Source organism: Hypomesus transpacificus, chromosome 10 (assembly GCF_021917145.1).
Source record: "Hypomesus transpacificus isolate Combined female chromosome 10, fHypTra1, whole genome shotgun sequence".
Lineage (NCBI taxonomy): Eukaryota > Metazoa > Chordata > Actinopteri > Osmeriformes > Osmeridae > Hypomesus > Hypomesus transpacificus.
In genome coordinates this window covers 9730306-9749941 of record NC_061069.1, presented here as the reverse complement: position 1 = coordinate 9749941, position 19636 = coordinate 9730306, and the positions used below count along the sequence as shown (strand labels likewise).

The following is a 19636-nucleotide window of genomic DNA, read 5'->3' as shown; positions in this document are numbered from 1 at the left end:
TGGGTGGAGTAAGATTCACAATGACAGTTTGTTAGGGTTTGCTTCGGCCTGAGATCATTTCTCTCCACAAATAAACATTCGTTATATCTACCTGAGTTTGAATATTAGTGTGCCATTCGTTGAGGTTAATAGGGTAGAGTAGGATAGTACTGAATGTTGTAGGCAACATAAATCTTAGAATAGCGTGTAATTTAGCCTGTCCATTTCGCCCATAGTCTTTGGAGCTGTTAAGTCGTTCCATTCAGGGAATGTGTATTTGCCAGCTATTGACGAGTAGGCCTATTTGACGTAATTATGCGAATTTAATTCGCAAGTAAGTGGCTTTGTTATTCACCTAACGCTACAGTCGACGCACAAATCGCAGGGGGGGAAGTATTTCTGCTCGTCCGAGACAAGACCAACCTTGAGCTACCTAATTCTAAACAGAACTGTCTTGTTGTAACCTGTGATAAATACGTTGTACAACTGTTTTTATCAATAATTGTATCAATTTAAATCGACAATATTATATTAATTAGGGAACGGTTGAAGTTTAGGTGAGCAATACCAGACACACTGATGAAAGTTACAGACGACACAGTCACCATACACACTTGAAGGGAGGGGAGTGTTTGTTATTGGTGGTGACGTTTCACCGCCCTCAGCCCCCACCGCGGAGGCTTGTCTGTGCAAATCCGAGACTGGTCGTTCGCTCAGTGTATATTCTGGTCGTTATGGCGGAGGGACGTGGAGAGCTACCGCCTCAGCCGCCGCTTCATCTCTCTTTACCCCCGGCAAGCAAGCGACCGTGCTTGCGCCCGGCTCCTCGGGGTCCTGGTCCGGGGCCTGGACATGGTTTTTCTAACTCCCGCTATCGTAGCCCGGAATCTCTGTTGGACTGCGCTGCAAAAGCCGTAGCGGAGAAATGGGCCTTCGAGAGGGTGGAGGAGCGCTTCGAACGGATCCCAGAGCCTGTACAGCGCCGCATAGTATACTGGTCCTTTCCGAGGAACGAAAGGGAAATATGTATGTATTCATCGTTTCAGTGCCGTGTTGCCGGCGAGGAGGGTCCGGCGGCGGGCGCAGGAGCCCCCGCTGGATCTGGGTCTACCCCCGGAGGAGTTCCCAGCAGTACGACGGCTACCACAGGGACAGGGGGCACAGGAGATGGACTGCCTTTCCGTAGGGGCATCCGGCTTTTGGAGACCGGTTGTGTAGAGAATGTATTACAAGTCGGTAAGTGGAACAAATTCAGCTTTATATAACAGTACCCACATGTGATGCACCTAGCCCTATTACCTTGATCAAGGAGGACACCTCGTAGTTTTACCCGAGAAAGCTATTGAAGTTTTCAAATACCATGAAAAGTAGGAAAACTCAGTATTATGATGATTTATGTTACTCATTATACTGCTTCAAATATTCTTGCCAAAATAAATAGTTTAGTCTACCACCAACAGTTGCTTTACGAATTCATATGGCTATAACGTTTCTTGAGAAGAGCAAGGATAGTCTACAACATCGGTCCGTATCAGCTGCTGTTTAAAATTTAAAGGTCTGTCCGTTGCCTTTGTGTTAGTCGTTGTTAGTGGTTCCTTTACCAAATTTTGCGTTTTTACGCGTAATCTTTGCATCTACAGTTTGAAATACAAATCGAATTTTTTTTTGCTCGACATCAAGCTTTGCCACGCTTAAATTAGCCCAGGCTACGTTGTTGAGTCGATCCAGGCTATGTGCTGGCAACAATCAGCACTTTTTTTCCTCTCTTTCGTCGGGGCTATTGAAGGCAACCCTTTCAGTGCGCGGAGAGGGATGAGGCATAGGCTGCACGGATACAATAGATCACCATTAGCGGCAGTTTTCTATACATTTGTTTTAATCATTGGACTCATTTATGTTTTAGTATTGGAGAAGGGTTGCCCATGATTAGGACAAAGACAGTTATTGAGTCTCTTGTTATAATTAAGCCAACATAATCCGCTTTGATCCAAATCCCATATATTTTGTTTATTTGCTCGTTGGACAGGACAAAGGAACGTAGTTACTGTAGTGAAGAAAATATTTGCGCGTGTGCGATCATGCATTGGCCAAGTTTGGATGAATCAGTGCCTTCCATTCGACTAAATCATATTTGTGCCGGGAAGCAAGGCATTTGTCTTTGGCTAGTCCGACTGCTACACAATAGCTTTCCAGTTGAGATGATCGATATCCGTCTCGCATTTCCAAGGCAATCATTGCAGAATAGCCACACTGCCGTCGGGGTAATTTCAAACAAAGGGATGTTTCGCGAGTAGCGATCTTTACCGAATTAATGTTACATTTTATGAATCTACCACTGTTTAAGCTTGAAAGTGTTTAAAAAAGAATGTATCTCCATAAACCACTGGACGTTCGCAATTGCCCTCTTTTGTTGAGAGCCACATGCGGTTCATGTTCTATGAGGAGTGGAAGCCGAATAAAGCAGCTTTGGCCGGTCTCCCGGAGTAACCTTAGACCAGTCAACGATTTGTATTCTATTCAACGTTAGGTTGAAAAGTAGTATTGAGGTTATTATAAAGTTGTGTTGGTTGTAAGTTGAAAATGTGTTGTTTAAGATAACGTGTAGCTATTTATATCAATATAATGTTAGGCTATAGCTTAAAGCCAATAGGCTTTAACACACAAAAGGAAATACATTGGGGCCATTAACCCCCCTTCTCATCCCTCCAAAATGTGCATTTATTTATAAAGGCATCTGGTAGGGTGTGCGGTAGAGCATGATCTCAGTGGGTAGTGAATCCTCTTCTTAGCTTGAAATGTGAGTGACTTACTGCCAGGAAACTATTCCAGACCTACCAGACAGTCAAGGATTTTAGGATCCCCCAAGGTCGTCAAAGACTGTTCAAATCTCAGGGTCATAGAGATAACTTAAGGTTCTCTGGCTTAAGTAACAAGCTAGCAAGCTAACTATGAAGGTAGTGTCAGTGGTGTTAGAGAACAAACGGTCCATTCTGTCCTGGATTTGGATCCTTCCTGTTGCGCCTTGTTCAGTTGACACTGACAGTACTAGATACCAGGCCTGATGACCTGTTGTCCACTTCTAGTCTCTTTTTCCCTCTACATTCTTTCCTCTACTCTTTTCTCCTTCCTTCTTCCTGTTTTCTCAGGCCAGTCCCATCACCTTGTCACCTGGGTTGTAAATCAGCTTGAACAATACAAGTTAAATCCCTTACTCTGCTTTTTGGCTTAACACATACTGAATCACATTGTTGGCAGTTAATGTGAACTGTGGATCAAGGTCTTGTCGGTGAATCCTAAAGGTTTGCCATTTATAGTATGTTGTCTTAGAATACGCAGATGTAAGGGTGCAGATCGGCCATGGATGAGAGATGGGGTTTGGCTTGTAGATAAAAGCTTTTGTCTGGCATGCATAGCCTCATAGGCCTACTGTCTGCTATTGAACACAAGCTAATCACCGCATTGGCCTGCACTGATAATCTTCCCTGGGGTTTAAGTCATTATTAGAATAATCAAAGCTAGTTGTGTGTGTGAGCATAAATGTGTGTGTATGTGTAATCCCCCCCCATCCCCCACACACACAAAGTGCAGCCCCCCACGCTAGTCTTATAAAGTCCTCAGAGATGGAGGGAGAGAGATGGGGGCGGGGGGGGGGGGGGGTTCCAGCTTTTAGTCAGGCCTCAGGATTATTGGGTCATGCTTTGTTACCCAGCTGTAGAAAAACCCTTGTTCACAGACAGGAGAAACGGACTGTGTGCGCGTGGTGTGTGTGAGGGGGTGTGTGAGGGGGTGTGTGAGGGTGTGTGGTGTTCCGTAAAGCCATGGTATCCCCCTCTTTTTAAAGGGTGACTGACTTCTACCGAGTCAAAACCAGAGCCCCAAAGGATTAGACCCACGGTAACGTAAACTTCAAACTTTTCCCCTGGCGTGTGCTTTCTTTCCTTAGGGATATGAGGTTTGATTGATGTGTAAATAGTCTCTGATATGTGACTACAAATGACGTTGGATCTCTTTCTAGATAATCTTACTCTGGGGCTGATAGGAAGTGACATCACCATTTGGTCAATTCCCACCACCTCAAACATCCCCACCAAAGCCAGATCCTGTAGGCCATATTGGGGTGACTCAGCCAGTCATCATCATCCCACCTCTCCCCCTGGGCTGATTGTGGAACAGTCAAAGGTTTTATGTAGCTCAGCCAAGTAGGATCCACTCTTTGCTTTTTCTGACTTGACGTCTCATTTGTAATGCCTGTATTTGGAAAGTATTTGCGGTTTCCTAAGACATGGGGAAACATGGTTGTTGTTTGAGTTCATCAGTTCTGGTTAATACTGTGGTTGAACAGCTGCCGTTGTTACGTGCCTGTATGTTCCTGTCTATTGGTATCCCCTTCCATTTTTGGCACTGAAGGAAGTGGAAAAGTTTGGTTCAACTAAAGTCACAACACACCACCTCCCCTAAAACATCTTTACACATGACCATGCACTACTGTGCAGGTAATAACCTGTCGACATGTTGGTTTGTGGAGATCTCAAATCACGTGTCCACATGTTCGACCCATCCAAGAGTACAGTGGATAACGTGTCTATCTACAGTACTGTAAGATCCGAACACTCAAGGCTTTCAAAGGAGTTGTGTTGAGCCATATATTAATTTGTTTCTCCACAGTGATGTCATTTGCTAACGAGGCCTAGATACGGTATTCTCAGTCCTCCTTTTCCCGAGTGGTACTGTCATTTCTGCCTTTGTATTCGGGACACATCTTATTCAGAGCCATCGCCGTTTAACAAGGGACCCCTGATTCTGCCCCGTCTCCCATCACCCAGACAGACAATATTTAATCAAGGTAATTAATTCCATGCCTGCAAGTCTCAAAGAAAATCAGTAAAACAAATCTTCTCTCCACACTTATTAGCACTCAGGTTTTGAAGGACACAGCCATTAAGAGCCTGTTTTTGTCTTTATCAAAGGATGGAAATGAATTTGATCGAGGGGGGAAGGGTGGAGGAGGTCGGTGGGGGGTGCTTATGGAAAAGCTTTCATCGGCACTAAGCGGAGCGGAATACTCCATGTGGCGGAGCAAGGTGGAGAGAGCACGCTCACATCTTCCCCTTACCTGCCTTCCTGACAGTGCTGGGCTGGAGGGCCGCTTCCTCAGACAGCCCAGAGGACATGGCCTTGTTCAGGAGTGCTTGGGCTAGGGAGAGTGGGCAAGGTTGACTGGTCCCTTCCTCTCTGGGAATTGATATCTGAACTTTGTATCGATCTCACTCTGTATTGATCTCATAAGATGCACGATTGATCATTCTTACCCACTTTCCTCTCTAACCTTGCTCTTAGACAGATCCCAATCTCAATCACTTTTGCTTAGCCAACACACTTACATGAATTGGTCTCTGTATAAATGAACTGTTTGGTGCAAGACTACATACGATATACATAGGAGCACCATACATTGTACTCCTGCTAGTTCACTTCTGTGTGTCAACTCAGACTAGCAAACAACAGCACAGAGACCCCAGCTCCATCTACAACTTCTCCCAACATGCTTCTCGCGTGTTTCACATGTTGCCTCATTCTGAGAAGAATCGTCTGTCTTTGTAGCATGAGCTGGGAAACACACATCCGTCCAGCTGATCAATAACGACCTTGTCCTTTGGGCTTAAATGCTGCGCCGACCTGATAGCCTCTCGGAGAGTTTATCAGCCGCACCTATGAGGAAAGGGCCTGGAGCACAAGTGTCTTACTGTGTCCTCGTCTTATCACGCGTGTAAGCGTGTGTATGTGTGTGAGGAAAGGGGGGGGTGTTTGAAAAAATGTATGGGTGGTTGAAAGAATTTGTTCTTCTGCCCTCAGGCGTGTTCCATGTTGATAATGTTGTAATGTAGCCCCGTTGTCTGCCAGAGGCATGGTCTCCGCCCCGCATACCTTCTGTTTGCTACAGTATGTCACAATTCACATTCCGCACACACTTTCCTCATATCTTGGCTATGTTGGCCCTTATGGATTGCCGTAGCTCACACATGCTCAGTTTCCTGCCTGCTCAAACACAAGTCAAGGCAATAACAGAGCTGGATACTCCATGTCTTACTACAGGTCTACTATGGGGACCACCATATCCCTCAAACCTCCTCTTTTAGCCCGGAAGAGAGAAAAATGTTGCTAACATCTAAACGGTTATACATTTGTGATAGCAAGTGTGTAGCAGTGTTGTATGTGGTTATAACTCCTCAGACTGGTCGTATTATTCACCAAGCCAATGTTATCCCAAGGTGGCTGCTGGTGCTGTATGTGACTCAGTGAAACCAGATTAGATACGATTGTTGGAGAAATCAGAAACGTCCTGTACTTTTCATGTCGAAAACACAGCTCCCCTCTGGAGTGCAGATAGGTTTGTGTTCTACCCTTGGGGAGCTTTACTCCCGGATGGCTGATAGACACGGTGTATTGTTCGTCAGCTGTGTTTGAAGTTGTTCCTGGCTATGTTCTGAAGGTGAGACATAGATTAGTATGATTTTCTAGGGTGCTGCCTCTATACGTGCCTGGCTTCTGTCCACGTGTGTGTCACTGACAGCTGAGCCGCGGACGGAGGAAGAGAAGGGCTGCTGGATTTGAAAGAGGAGTCCTCCAGACAGACAGACAGACAGACAGGCTGATAGGTCTGTTATGGCCTCATTTGGTTGTAATTGCCTAACAAATGCAAAGGAAGAGCACTAGGGCTTAGCATAAAGAGGGGAGGGAGCCAGCCCTAAGAGGGAGGTGGTTGGGATACACAATATAGGAGGGAGCAGGAAGGTCAACGCGTAACCCGGTCTGCGCGGTGAGCTGTCTTCCTCATGTGTATGTCCAACGTGCAGAGAGGCCGTATCACACGGTATCACCTCTCTCTGTCTGTCTTTCTCTCAGGCGTTCACATCTTTTATGCAGCAGGTTTTGTGTGCTGGCCTGGGAGGGTGTGTTGCCAGTTCACATGGAAACGTAGTTTTCTGTGACTGGACTACAGGAAGGGATAATGTGTATTGAAGAGAAGGGTTCAAATAACCAACAAGAGGGCAAAGGAGAGGGACTGAGGCAGCTATGTGTGAAACACAATGCAAAGCCCCCTTTCTTCCCTCAGTAATTAATCCCTCAGTTGAAATCCAGCAACTTTTGTCACCTCTTTTCTTGACTTCTTGGATTCAGCCCGTTCTGAGAACATGTCTCATAAACGAAACTTTATTGACTTGAATCCCTTTTTTTTTGTCTTTCTGCGACATGAATAGTCTTCATCTGCTCTGACCTTCTAGTATATTGATCAGAGATGACTGAATAGGACTCATTCAAGCAGAATGGCTGAGTTCTGCTAGCTGCACTAAAGCATGGCCCCCGAAGTGCAATTGACAGGATGAACACAAAATCCTCTCCAAAAGCACTTGGATGTTCATGATGTCCTAACATAGCCTGGACACTCCAAGCCTCCGACTGGAGGCCAGGGCTGTAGACCAAGGAGATAGAACTTCTGAATAGTTCTCTATTCTGGGTGACGTGTAATGGAAGGTCATTCTGTGCATGGACAGCTACAGAACAAGCCGGTTTTGTTAAGCTGCAGAATGACCTGGTGGTTGGGTCCAGATCTCAGATTGTGAGATGGGCATTAAAGCTCCTCAAAGCCAATTACAATTGACCTTTTCACTTAAGTGTTGTGAAGTATTCAGCGGTAACCATGGTTTTCATTGTGTCGAGTTGTATAGACCGTCGAATGTTATAAATGCCAAGTTACAAATGTAATGTTATAAATGCCATGTTATAGGCCCATAGCACAGACTCATCTCCTCTATCTCTCCATGTGAATGAAGTTAACAGACACCAAGAGAGTGGCTCTGTTTTCGCTGAGCGGGACGGGTCACACAGGACTGTGTCCATTCATGTCTTTTGTCATGCACACTATATGGCATGTGTATTGCGATGACCACAGACAGCAATGTGGCACTTACGCCTCGACAAAAGAGCGTGGTTGCTGTAAACAAGATGGTAACCAAGAAGAGCTGTTCCACCTGGCAGTGTTCTGTCAGGGGTTCATTTAGTTGTGTTGTTGTCACGTTAACCATGTAACACGACTACTAGGACTTAAAGAAAATGGGACCAACAGATTGTTTAGGAAGGTTATTTAGGTGTACATAGTTACCTACAGGAGACAGAATGAATTGGTTTAGGTTCTACAAGGTTCTACACCACCGTGCTTTGTAATCCAGCCAATCTGCTCCAATATTGCAGCAGTATGAATAAACATACGTGAGGCATTCAAGTACCCCTGTAGCACAAAATGAAACTTTCAGGGAAAAGGCCCTTTTTTATTGTTGAATTGGTGCAGCTGTAATAGGAGTGCTGTTTTATGGAGCACTTGCAGATATAACTGTCTGCTATTATTGCATGTTAGGGTCCCGGTCCACTAGCATTATCCAGCTGCATTTCAGTGTTTACCAGAAATGTGTGGCTGAAAGGTAGATTTGAGTTATTATCCACTCTCAAAGTGAGCCCTGTATTTGCAGAAGTGAACGGCTCTCTGTGGTGAATATTGATATCCCCTTCCAAGTCTGGTGGTGGTTGTAGAAATGCTGCATAATTGTATGGGGGAGGGAGCTTGTTACCCAGCTCTTACTAAATGAACATAATACAAATACCAATGGCAAAGTACCCCCCTCGCTCTGTCTCTCTGTCTCTCTGTCTCTCTCTCTCTCTCTCTCTCTCTCTCTCTCTCTCTCTCTCTCTCTCTCTCTCTCTCTCTCTCTCTCTGTCTTTCCCCCTTCCTTCCTCCCCTCTTTTCCAATCTAGGCTCTAATGACAGGCCTGTGTGTTTCTGCAGTGCCTGTGCTGATATGGCCCATTAGGCACTTGCTTCTCCCAGGCAGCCAGATGAATGAACAGACGACTGCAGGAGAGAGGGGGGAGATGCGGGCCAAAGGAGGGGGAGAGTGAAGGGCGGGGGCAGAGTAAATAACTAACCTGTCACCTCCCCCACCCCCCCCCCCACCAGCAGGGACAAAAAGCCAAAGCACTCGGGCGAGGGAAAACGAAGGGAGGGACGTCATCCTACTCTGCCACTGGCTGATACCTGGAGACAGGGAGAGGGGGGGAGGCCCAGGAAGGTGCTTAGCGATATAGGAGAAGGAGTAAAGCCAAAGAAAGAAGCTCAGCGCCCGCACACCCAGACGGATGGGATCAGACAAGACAATCTCCATCCCTTCCCCACCGGCCCCGCCCCCTCCTCCGCCGGGCCCCGCCCACCACCGGGGCGTGATTAATGTGTCCTGCGGCTGCGTCTGGTCTGGGCCCCTCGCCCTCTGTCACAACCCCCGCCTTAAGTTCCCTCGGCAAGCCCCCCCCCCCCTCCTTGGCACTCGCCCCTCCCAAACAGGCCTTTCCGGGCAGCCCCTATCTTCTCTCACTTATCTCCCTCCCTTCCTCCTTCCCTCGTACCCAAACAAAGGTGCCTGAGCAGCCGGGGCTGTCTGGAGATGTCTTTTAACATGGCTGCCGACGCTCCACAGCTTCCCCCATGGGCGGAGGAGAGGGACCTCCCAGCGCCCCACCCAGAAACAAGCCCCTCCAAACCCCAGAACAGCATCAGCCTCCAGTCAACTGGGCCTCGACATGGATGCTTCCGAAAGCTTTTGTATTTTGTGAACTATGTACATTGCATTTGCATAGTGAAACAATCCATTTCAAAGGGGCCCTTGGCGTGTTGCTGTGGAGACATAAATATTTAAGAGCACAGCTCGATGGCCCCCAATGGAGGCAGAGGCTCGTTTGATTTTGTGGATGACCACAGTAGATGTGGAAGTGCGTGCTTGTGCTTGTGTGTGTTGGGTGAATCGAGGGATTCTGATCGTTGTCATGGTATAATAGGATCAGGGTGCCTTCACTGCAGCCTGAACTGCTTGGCTACCCTAGGCCTGTTAGTCTGCCTTAGCTGAGCTACTGCAGTGTGTGTGTGTGTGTTTGTGTGTGCTGGTGTGTATGTGTGTGTAAGAGTTTCCTAAACCCTTTCTACTGCTGAGAGGGACTCTGATCGGGCAGGTTGTGCTGGTCAGCTAAATTGCACACAGCAAGTTATTCATCCACCAGGTCCGTTCATCCAACACGTTATCACCCGAATAGAGTTCCAGTTCTGAGCATTCAGTCCCAAGCAATTGATAGAGGAAGAGAAACGGTCAGCTAAACCCTGTGACGTTTAGCCCCGATCCCATCCTTCTAGCACACATGCGGGAGAATAAACCAATCACACCAGGCCATGGTCTCTTGTCAATCAGTAACCAGCCACCCCTCCTCCTCAAACACACACACACCAACACGCCATGTGCGTTTGTCTAGATCTATCAGTATAGTTCTCCAGGGTTAAAAACTACCATTAGTTTGCTCCCCTCTTGGCTGTAACCATTTTAGCAGGCAGGTCACATACACTGCATGGATCAATGGTTCCATGTGAGCTCCGAGCAGTTTGGTTTCTCTGGGCGACTGAGAAAAGGGCCGGGCCTTCATGTCTAACATGGTGGTTATTAGCTAGCTCGCTAACTGTTGGTGCCTGACCTCAGGTGTCCGGTCAGGGTTTTCTTTGTGTGTGTGGTCCTTCAAACTGGTTCCATGAGGAACCATCATTATGGTGGGAGACACGAAAAATTAAATCCTGAACTAGCTAACTTTCTCATTCCTCCTCTCCCCGACTGTTCCACCCCTACACAGTAGCAATCCTAATGTGGATCTTCTTCCTTTTTGATTTTAAATTCTAATTTTCACCTAGTTTCATTTAGCCTCAGAAAGAAAGATTGGGTCGCACTACGCACTTTTCTTCTGCCTAGGCAGCAGAATTTGTCAGTGTGTGTGTTTAAAAGTGTTGTGTGTGTGTTATCTTCAGAATAAAACTGCCTGCTGTAACAATAGGATTAAAGCTCAACAGATGAAAAAGGCAATTAAACATGATCTAATCAGATTTCTTTGTGGAGAGGAAGCAGGATGGATTATATATATATATATACTCTATATATATATAGAGAGAGAGAGTTCTGACAAGGTGAGAAGTCAGAAGGAGTCATAGTGATAGGTGGCCATGTCATCTGTTGTTGTTTCCATGCGGTGTGTGTGTGTGTTTATGTACAGTATGTGTGTGTGTATGCATTTGCTTCCTTCTCATGTTTTGAGAATATGTATCTATTGAACAGATAAGCAATTTACCATCTCCATGTCCAAATGAAAAATCCTTGCACGAACACAAAAGTGGCATTATCCCCTCTGCTGCATAAAGGACATTAGAAGATGACTGATCTCCATGGCACTGCATTGACGGATTCAATCTGGCCCTGTATTGAAGCAGCACCATACACAATTTGTTTTCATCAACAGAAAATGGTAGATAATCCAGGCCACACAAAGGCAGCCTAATGAAAGGCTCTGCCTGCCTGTGGCCATGCCTGCCCTATCTGCCCTGCCTGCACCAGCTCCAAGCTGAAAACAGGTGCTTCCCTCTCTTCACACTGAATAACCCATTTTAAAGAATATTCATGACCGCTACCTTTCATCGTTTTTTCATCACTTGATTCCAGGGGCAGTGAAAAGGGAGGGAGGGAGTGAAAGGGGGGAAAAAAAGAATAAGGAAAACGTCAGCAAGTAAATCAGTGTGTGATTGAAGAGGCTTTTTCTGGATAATTCTATTTGATTGGAGACTCAGGCTTTCATTATGAGCCCTCAGTCCAACAGGGAGAAGACGTCTCTCTCTCTCTCTCTCTCTCTCTCTCTCTCTCTCTCTCTCTCTTTCTCTCTCTCTCTCTCTCTCTCTCTCTCTCTCTCTCTCTCTGCCTCCCCCCATGTCTGTCTCACCTTCTCTCTGTTCTCCGCCTTTCCTCTCATCTGGCTGTCATAGGATCTTTCCAACTCTACCCAGCAGAAGACTCTTTGTCTCCTCCCCTCCTCCCCTCCTCCCTCTCTCTCGTTCTGTCCATCTCAGCCAGGCCTTGACAGGAGTACGGCAGGAATGCAGCGTCCAGAGCTCCGCAGGGCTGACGGTGATGACGGAACCCTCCGTGGGCTCGGGTGATCTGGGCGGGCTTGTTTTCCAGTGTTGCACTTTCTTTCAGCACCTTTAACAAGTCGATAGAACTGGGGTTTTTCGGTCAAGAATAGGTATGAGACAATAGGATCGGTTACAGAAGTCCATCTTAGTCAAAGCCGTGTCTGCATTATCTGTGGACCATGTGCGGCTTCGGATTTGCACACTGGCTCCTACCTGACTGGCAATTAGCTAGCTCACTTGTTGTTCTGGGGTACCCATCATTGCTGTTTCTCTGTGTTCTCAGTCAGCCGCTACATACTTAACAGGGTCAATGTAAAACATACAGTGTAGTTTAAAACTGTCGTGTATTCTTAGGGAATGACACAACAAATGTCTTCAAAGTCTCCACAGAGCACGACTGATTCGCTTTTGTTTCAACTTGAAACAACCACCCTGTATATCTGCTGCTGTGCACTGTAGCCCTGGGCCTGCTCGTCACCTGAAATAGGCCCTCTTTAGGCTCTGAAAATCAAAGGTGTGCTACGCTGTTCGTATTCCCTCCTGCAACAAAGGCTGGCTATGCCGGGAAGTCCTAAGGGGAGAGGAGGGGGTCAGGGCCGCTTTGGAGGACATGCTGAACTATCATGAGACCTCATCAACTGTTCAGACCCTCTTCTCACACACACTCATCACCATCCTGCCACCATTTTGTCCACATAATTAGACCAACCAAACTGTGACAAGTGATAGGACAGGGCGACACCGTCACAAAACGAAACACAAATACTTTTACTAATTATATGTGATTGATGGCCAGGACCTGCATTGTGATATTGCGTGTTGCTAGGTGACGTTCAGACCACTGCTGGGGGGGGAAGTCTGGGGTATTCTGTCAAGCCTCGCTGGTGACGAGAAGGCTGAAGAATGTCTTTGATATAGAAGATGACGACTCATCCAGCTAGCTTCCAGAAACCTGTCTGGACACTGCTCCAATAGTGTCTATACACGGCTGCTGGTTAAAAGAGACAAGACAAATGACTGCTCTATTGTGTACCTGTTCATGTGTTGTTGTGTGTCTCCTAGTGTGTGTGTGTGTGTGTGTGTGTGTCTCCCTCTCGTCTATTCCCAGTAGTATCGCTTATGTCTGGGGAGTTTGTGGGTTTCCCCCGGCTGTCTCCCTGTTGTCCCTCAGGTCCTCCATCTCCCTATCCAGTACACCGATCGACCAATAGCAGACTGGCTCAGATGTGTCACCAAAAAGCCCCTCATATATCAAGTCCAGTGTAACACCACAATGCTTACCTGCCTCTCAATTTCCCCCAGTTTGAAAACCTAGAGCCGGTCTTTGTAGCTGCAGCCTTGAGCCTTTGTATCTCCACAACTTCAAAGTATGGCGTTCCTCCTCCCAAGGAGAGGACAGTGGACTTCTATTATAGTAACGTCAATGTGGTTGAACAACATGAGAGGGGATATTTGAGACCCAGCCTCTCCTTTTACACATTGTCCTTCTGACGTGGCCAGTCTCTGCTCTGATCAGCCATGCACTCCCCATGCACTCCCTCCGTCAAAGACGGAATTGTTTCATTTCAGAGTGGAGTAGTATATCTGTTGCGGATGTCTTGAGATGGTCCTTAGACAGTCACGGCTCAATACACTACCAAGCAACTATTCTAAGGAGCACTGAGGCATCCTAGGTGATAACCGTGTGTGGGTGGGTGGGTGTGCATGCATGCTTACCCCTTGGTGATTGGACGAGAGAAGAAAAAAATCCCCCTTTCATCTAATTTGTCTATTAATAACTGCAGAGTCGCACTCTTCTCCTTCCTTCCCCCCCCCCCCCCCCCCCCCCCTCCTTCCCTCCTTCCCTCCTTCCCTGCATTATTAACGAGCCCTCCCAATTAAGAGGGATGAGGCGACTCTGGAGGATATTTGTTCAGGTAAGATCTCTGATTAGCATATCTGATGGATCTACCTTCGCACGCTGATTAAACCCTTCCAATGTCCTGGGGCGCCCCCCCGTCCCCCCCCTCCCCCCGTCCCCAGAGCAGCCCCTGAAAAGCGGCCCAGAGACCAGGCCTGGATGTTCAGGCTTAGAGCAGCTCACTGCTGGGCAGAGATGGTGTCAGTGGGGTTAGCGTAGCATTTGCAATAAGTTCGCTTTATATTAGCCTCATATTAACTGCATTGTCAGTTAGGAACGAGCACAGTGCATGCTAGCACAGCCTTGCTCAGCCCCACTGCTGCCTGCCTGCCTGTTTGCCTGAACCCTTGTGGGAAGAAGCTGCTGTTTTCTCAATCTGTTCATTAATTCATTTCTTATTAGGACGTGGATAACAGGATTAGTGTGCTTAGCATCCAGGGGACAGAAGGGAGGCAGGGCCCCTCCCACTGCAAGTCAACCTCCCGGAGACAATGGTTAGCCATTGGTCACAGTGTGTGTGTGTGTGTGTGTGTGTGTGTGTGTGTGTGTGTGTGTGTGTGTGTGTGTGTGTGTGTGTGTGCGTGTCAGGACAACTCACACACACACACACACACACATGCATGCTCACTAGCATGCCCCAGCTTTGTACAGGAGTGTGGGAGGAGAAGTGTTGACTCATCGGGCCGTGTCCAGTCCCCCACATTGAGCTTGGATTTAGAGTCTGGCCAGAGTCAGTGTGTGGTACTTTATAAATAGTGGGTGTGGTACTGTTGGGTTTGTACCCCTTTTACTTTTTGCCTAGTATGTGGGTGTGTGTTAGTGTATCTCTGTGTGTGTGTGGGTCTGTGAGTTGTGTGTTAGTGTCCTTGTGGGTGTCCGTGTGTGTGTGCTAGCGTGTTTTGTATCCGTGAAGGTGAACCTCAGAGCTGTCTTCCCTGTTGTCCTCACATGAGCTGTGGGAGTGACCAGTCTGCGTTGGTGGATTCTGGCTCTGGGAGTGATTAGCCAGGTCTGGCTGGTAGGCAGCTGTAGAGCGCCTCTGTGGACTGGATGTCAGCACTTATGACGTGGCAGGCAGGTGCTGCAGAGGATATAGGTTTACAATATCCAGTCCAGAGCAGTGGCCTACTGCAGGGGGTATGGTAATGATACCCAAACCAGGTGCTGCAGAGGCTAAGATAAGTCTTCTCTATATGAGCCGCAGCTTCGATAGTCTCCGTGTGTCTGGCACGGAGAGGAAACAGCATACAGACTGACCACGGCAACTGTGCTGCCACAGGAGGGGAAAACGGTCTGGTTCTGTCATCTCTTTGCTCTGTTTCTTCCTCCCCTTTTCCGTGTCTAACTCACCATTTTCCATCTTCCCCTCTTTGTATTGTAATATTGGAAATGGGCTCAGTGCCCAGTTTCGTTCATTGATGTCTCCCGCTGTCCCTCCCACATGCCGTCGTTCCCTCCCCCCATCTCTCCCTCCCCCGTCTCTCCCTCCCTTCCTCCCCATCTCTCCCTCCGTGTCCTTGTCTCTCTCTCCCTTGGTCCCAGTGAAGTCCACACACTCTTCTTGCTGTTGCTGTGGCGAGGGAGGCAGCATGCGACCCCGGAATGCAAGCATGCACATTCCTACACACTTTCACACACTCACCCACACACACACCCAACCCCACACACACATACAGACAGCCACCCAAGGCCCTGCCAGCTCTGTGGGTCATTGTGTTTGGCGCGTGGTCCTGGTAGGGAGGCGTCCCCCCATCCCGCTACCCCCCCTGCTCTCTCTCTGTCTTGTGCACACACACACACACACACACGTATACACATCCCCTGTACAAACACACATTCATCTGCCAGGCTCCAGCCTTGGCAGACAACTCATGCCGAGGAAGGACACCCCCTCCTCTCTCTCTCCTCTCTCTCTCTCTCTCTCTCTCTCTCCTCTCTCTCTCTCTCTCTCTCTCTCTCTCTCTCTCTCCTCTCTCTCTCTCTCTCTCTGTCTCTCTCTCTCTCTGTCTCTTTCTTTCTTTCTCCCTCCTTCTTGCCAGGCTACAGCCCTGCCATTAATCTTATCCTCTGGTAGGCCACCTGTACAAAGATGAACTAACCCTAATACCAACATGTCTGCTCCTCTCTGCATGTTGGAGCCCTTCTCCACTTTGGAGTCTAATCTATTGAGGTTTTCCATGAGGTGGTGGTTATTTCGAGATTTTTTCTAACCATTTAATCACGTTGTGAAATCGGTCTCTCCTCCCCCCTTTCACGCGTGGATTAACCCTTCATCTGGTGGTCTGCCTGGGTGCATGTTAGAACGGCAAAGAAGCCAGAGGTGGGGCTTCGGTGGTTGTCGCTGGTTAGTGAGCTATAGCATTAGTATGGCATCGAGAAAGGAGTTTCACAATCCCCACACCTCAGCCACATTCCTCCGTGTGATGTCAGTTCCTTCTTTTGTGTGGGTCGGATCATCGTAGCCGCCGGTGCTGTAGGCTAGCTAGCTTACATGCTGATACAGGCGGATCGAGACTGAGGGTCTGAAACAAGCCTTAGAAGCTGAACACAGCCACGCCATTGTTTACTGGCAGAGATCTCTGTTCAATGACTGTACAGCTATGATGACAGTTAGTCATATCAAGAGGATTGCTGTTGCAATTCTGCGTTCTCTAAAGTGTGGAGTCATCCGTCCCCCCATGGATTTGAAGTGATGGAATGAATGATTGTGGAAACTCCCTCAAACTCCTTCCGAGGATATTTACTGCATAACATTTTCCCTGCATTCAGAAGATAGAGAGTAAATTAAACTTCAAGGGTGGCAGCCGAGGGTAGAGAGAATTAGGCACAGAGGAATATAGAATATGGAATCATTACAGACATTCTCTGCTAGCATATAATATTTTTTTTGTTGCTTTTATTTACTGTTAGTAGTGCTAAAATACTCTTATAATAGAGGTGGCAACTTCCTCTGTTAGCCAGCCAAAGCCATCACATGGTGTACGCTAGCATCTCTACATTGTGCTAGCTCACTGTATGAACCCACTTTGTTAACGCTTACTACACCCTCTGGTTGCTCAATTAGTTGTGTTTGTTGTTCCTGGAGTGGTCAGTGTTTGTCTACAGCATGCCAGTCTGTGCTCAGCCCTGTAATCAGAAGACTGAGGTAAAAACAACCCTACTTTCTAATAGGAGTGGAAGAAGGCACGATGCCAGAACACTCTTTCTTTAGCCAAGGCCTCTCAGTCACTTAAAAGCGAAAAGAAGAACTTTCAGTGAACAACATTCCTTGTGCCTTTTTCTCCAAGAAAATAAAACAGATACTTAGTCAAGAGTGTTAAAACCGTGCTTTGTATAACACTTCTTTTCACTTGGTTCAATTAAAGAGAAACTTCAGTCATTGTAAAAATACAAAAAAAAACACTTCTTGCAGGAAAGATGAAAAGAAATCTTGCTGAAATGTCTAGCCTCTCAAAGCAGGCTTTTCTGTACCTGGAGAGACTGGAGGGTAACCGCACTATGCCAAGGACAGAGGTGGCCTGTGCCAACGCGTACCAGAGCAGCTGGCTCTTTCCCTGCTTTGTTACTGTGTGCTCTGCATTCAGACCACCATACACATGGTTGTTGGCCTTGTCTTTCTCTCACTCTCTGTTGTCTCTGGGATGGAAACAACCTTGCCAAGTGGAGAGAGAGGGGACGAGGGTCAACAGGCCTGTAGTTTAAACCGTCTCGAATCCTAGCCAGGCCTGCCGTTCTTTTGAATGTTTGGGTTGAAGTCTCAGATGTGTAGGCAACTAAGCTTGATTCCACATTCACAAGACTGGGTTAGCCCCCTGTCCGAAGGTCCTGATAACACAGGTCACAAGCAAGGTCACTCCTCAGGCTTGTGCCATTCACAGAGCCACCTCGCATACCCGAGGAAGGCTAATACAAGCTAAAGATAGCAGATCTCAAGAGGAACCTGTCTATCTTATTATTCAGTGGATAGGAGGGTGCAAGCTAATTCAGAGAAGGTGATTGGCTAGCACAGTCTCTGCGGTGACCCTCTCATAGGTGAGTCTGAAGTGTAGCCTCATGAATATTCATGCAGGTGTCCCCCTGTGACCAATGCAGTGTTTAAATCTACATAATTTGTGTTTAAGTGCCTTTCAGACGGCCCTTTCCTTCCTCGTCATTCTCTCTAATATGCGGCCATCCTTATTAATCAGATGCCCATTGTATGACGAGCCACGGTTGTCCAGCGACTCCAACGGCTCTGCTCGTCGAGGCTATTAAAGGCATTGTTATTGCACTTATATCAATGCCAATTCCTCTGAAGTAGTAGACTTTGGTAGAAGCCTTCTAATTGCGTCCTTTGCCAGTGTCCCGCCTCCTTCGCTGTGTTGCAAACTCAGAGGTGTTTCAGTGTGACACACACAGGCTTAGCATTGGGCACTTCCATCGCAGCTCAGCCTGTTGTTACGGCACCATTATAGTCCACACAGCTAGGCCTGCAGAGCATCATTGTTGGTTTAGTCTCAAGTAATCTTTCTCCGCTGGTGTATCCAGCCCATTGTCTGTGGGCTGGGCCTAGCCATCCAGGCAGCCTGGGATGACGGGCAGAGAATGCGAGCCTCATCCTTCACTCGCCCCTCAATCCCCTAGCGGTGATGACATAAAGCCTCTGTGTAACTCTGAATGAAACTCCTTGGGCAGGCCCCGGTCGTTCGTATACACACGTCCTCGTGTGTATACACACAGCACACACACATACTTGCACACACATGCGATATTCTTGCACAATGGAGATTCATCGGTGTGAAATAAATGGAAAGAAAGCTGGCAAAAGCAGACTGAATTCTTACACACTGCTCTCTCTCTCTCTCTCTCTCTCTCTCTCTCTCTCTCTCTCTCTCTCTCTCTCTCTCTCTCGCTCTCTCTCTCTCTCTCTCTCTCTCTCTTTCACTCTCTCTCTCTCTCTCTCTCTCTCTTTGTCTCTGTCTCTCTCTCTATCTTTCTCTCTGACTTTCTCTCTCTGTCTTTCTCTCTGTCTCTCTCTATCACACACACGCCTCCACCATTGAATCTCCCCTTCCTTCTCTCGGTGTGGAATGTGACTCTTGTGGGTGGTGGTCTATTGAACCCCCCCCCCCCCTTTACGTCTAGCATTGTGTGTCCCTCAGCACTTGCCTTACAGGCCTCTGTCACTGGCTGAGCTGCTCTTTTCAGACTTGTCACAGCCATGTGAATGAATGGCAGTCTAGCGATAGGCTCTTTCTTTGTCAACAGAGCCCCAGCCAAAGAGCATTGTGTTGCATTGTTTACTAAGCCCGGGCTCTTTATGCTGTGGTGCGTGCGCATGTGTGAACGGTTGACATTATTCTGTGATTGTGCTTCTAGACCCACTGGATGGTTGGCTGACTGGATGGATGGCTGGCTGGCTGGATTTATGGCTGCTTAACTAAGCTAGACTGTTTCATCCCTTGTCCTGCAGGTTATTGAGTTCAGGTTTTTTAGCTCCAAAAATAGACCTCCCGTCATAGAATAAATCCCCAGTTTAATCTTTAAATCATCGAAGCTCCAGATAAAGAATCAAAAATCTACCATATCACGAAGACACCTTGTTTGTTTTAGTGACTGGTTGAGGTCAGAGGGCAATGCAGTGCCAACATGTTTTGTAGATATTTACAGAGTTTCATTACAGATTTAGCAAACAACATTTGATGCTGTAATGTGACCAGCCTGAATGCTCTTCTCCG

General features: G+C 47.4%; 1 protein-coding gene across 2 annotated transcripts in view; it reads left to right on the top strand.

Annotated features, from left to right (window-relative positions):
- The first annotated feature begins 681 nt into the window (after positions 1-681).
- The window catches only part of zswim5 (zinc finger, SWIM-type containing 5), a 38166-nt gene continuing 19211 nt past the window's right edge, over positions 682-19636 (top strand). For both annotated transcript variants that reach the window (XM_047027230.1, XM_047027229.1), the window contains exon 1: positions 682-1215. In XM_047027230.1, the coding sequence (XP_046883186.1) occupies positions 714-1215 (502 nt within the window). In that variant the 5' untranslated portion in view covers positions 682-713. The remainder of the gene's footprint in view (positions 1216-19636) is intronic.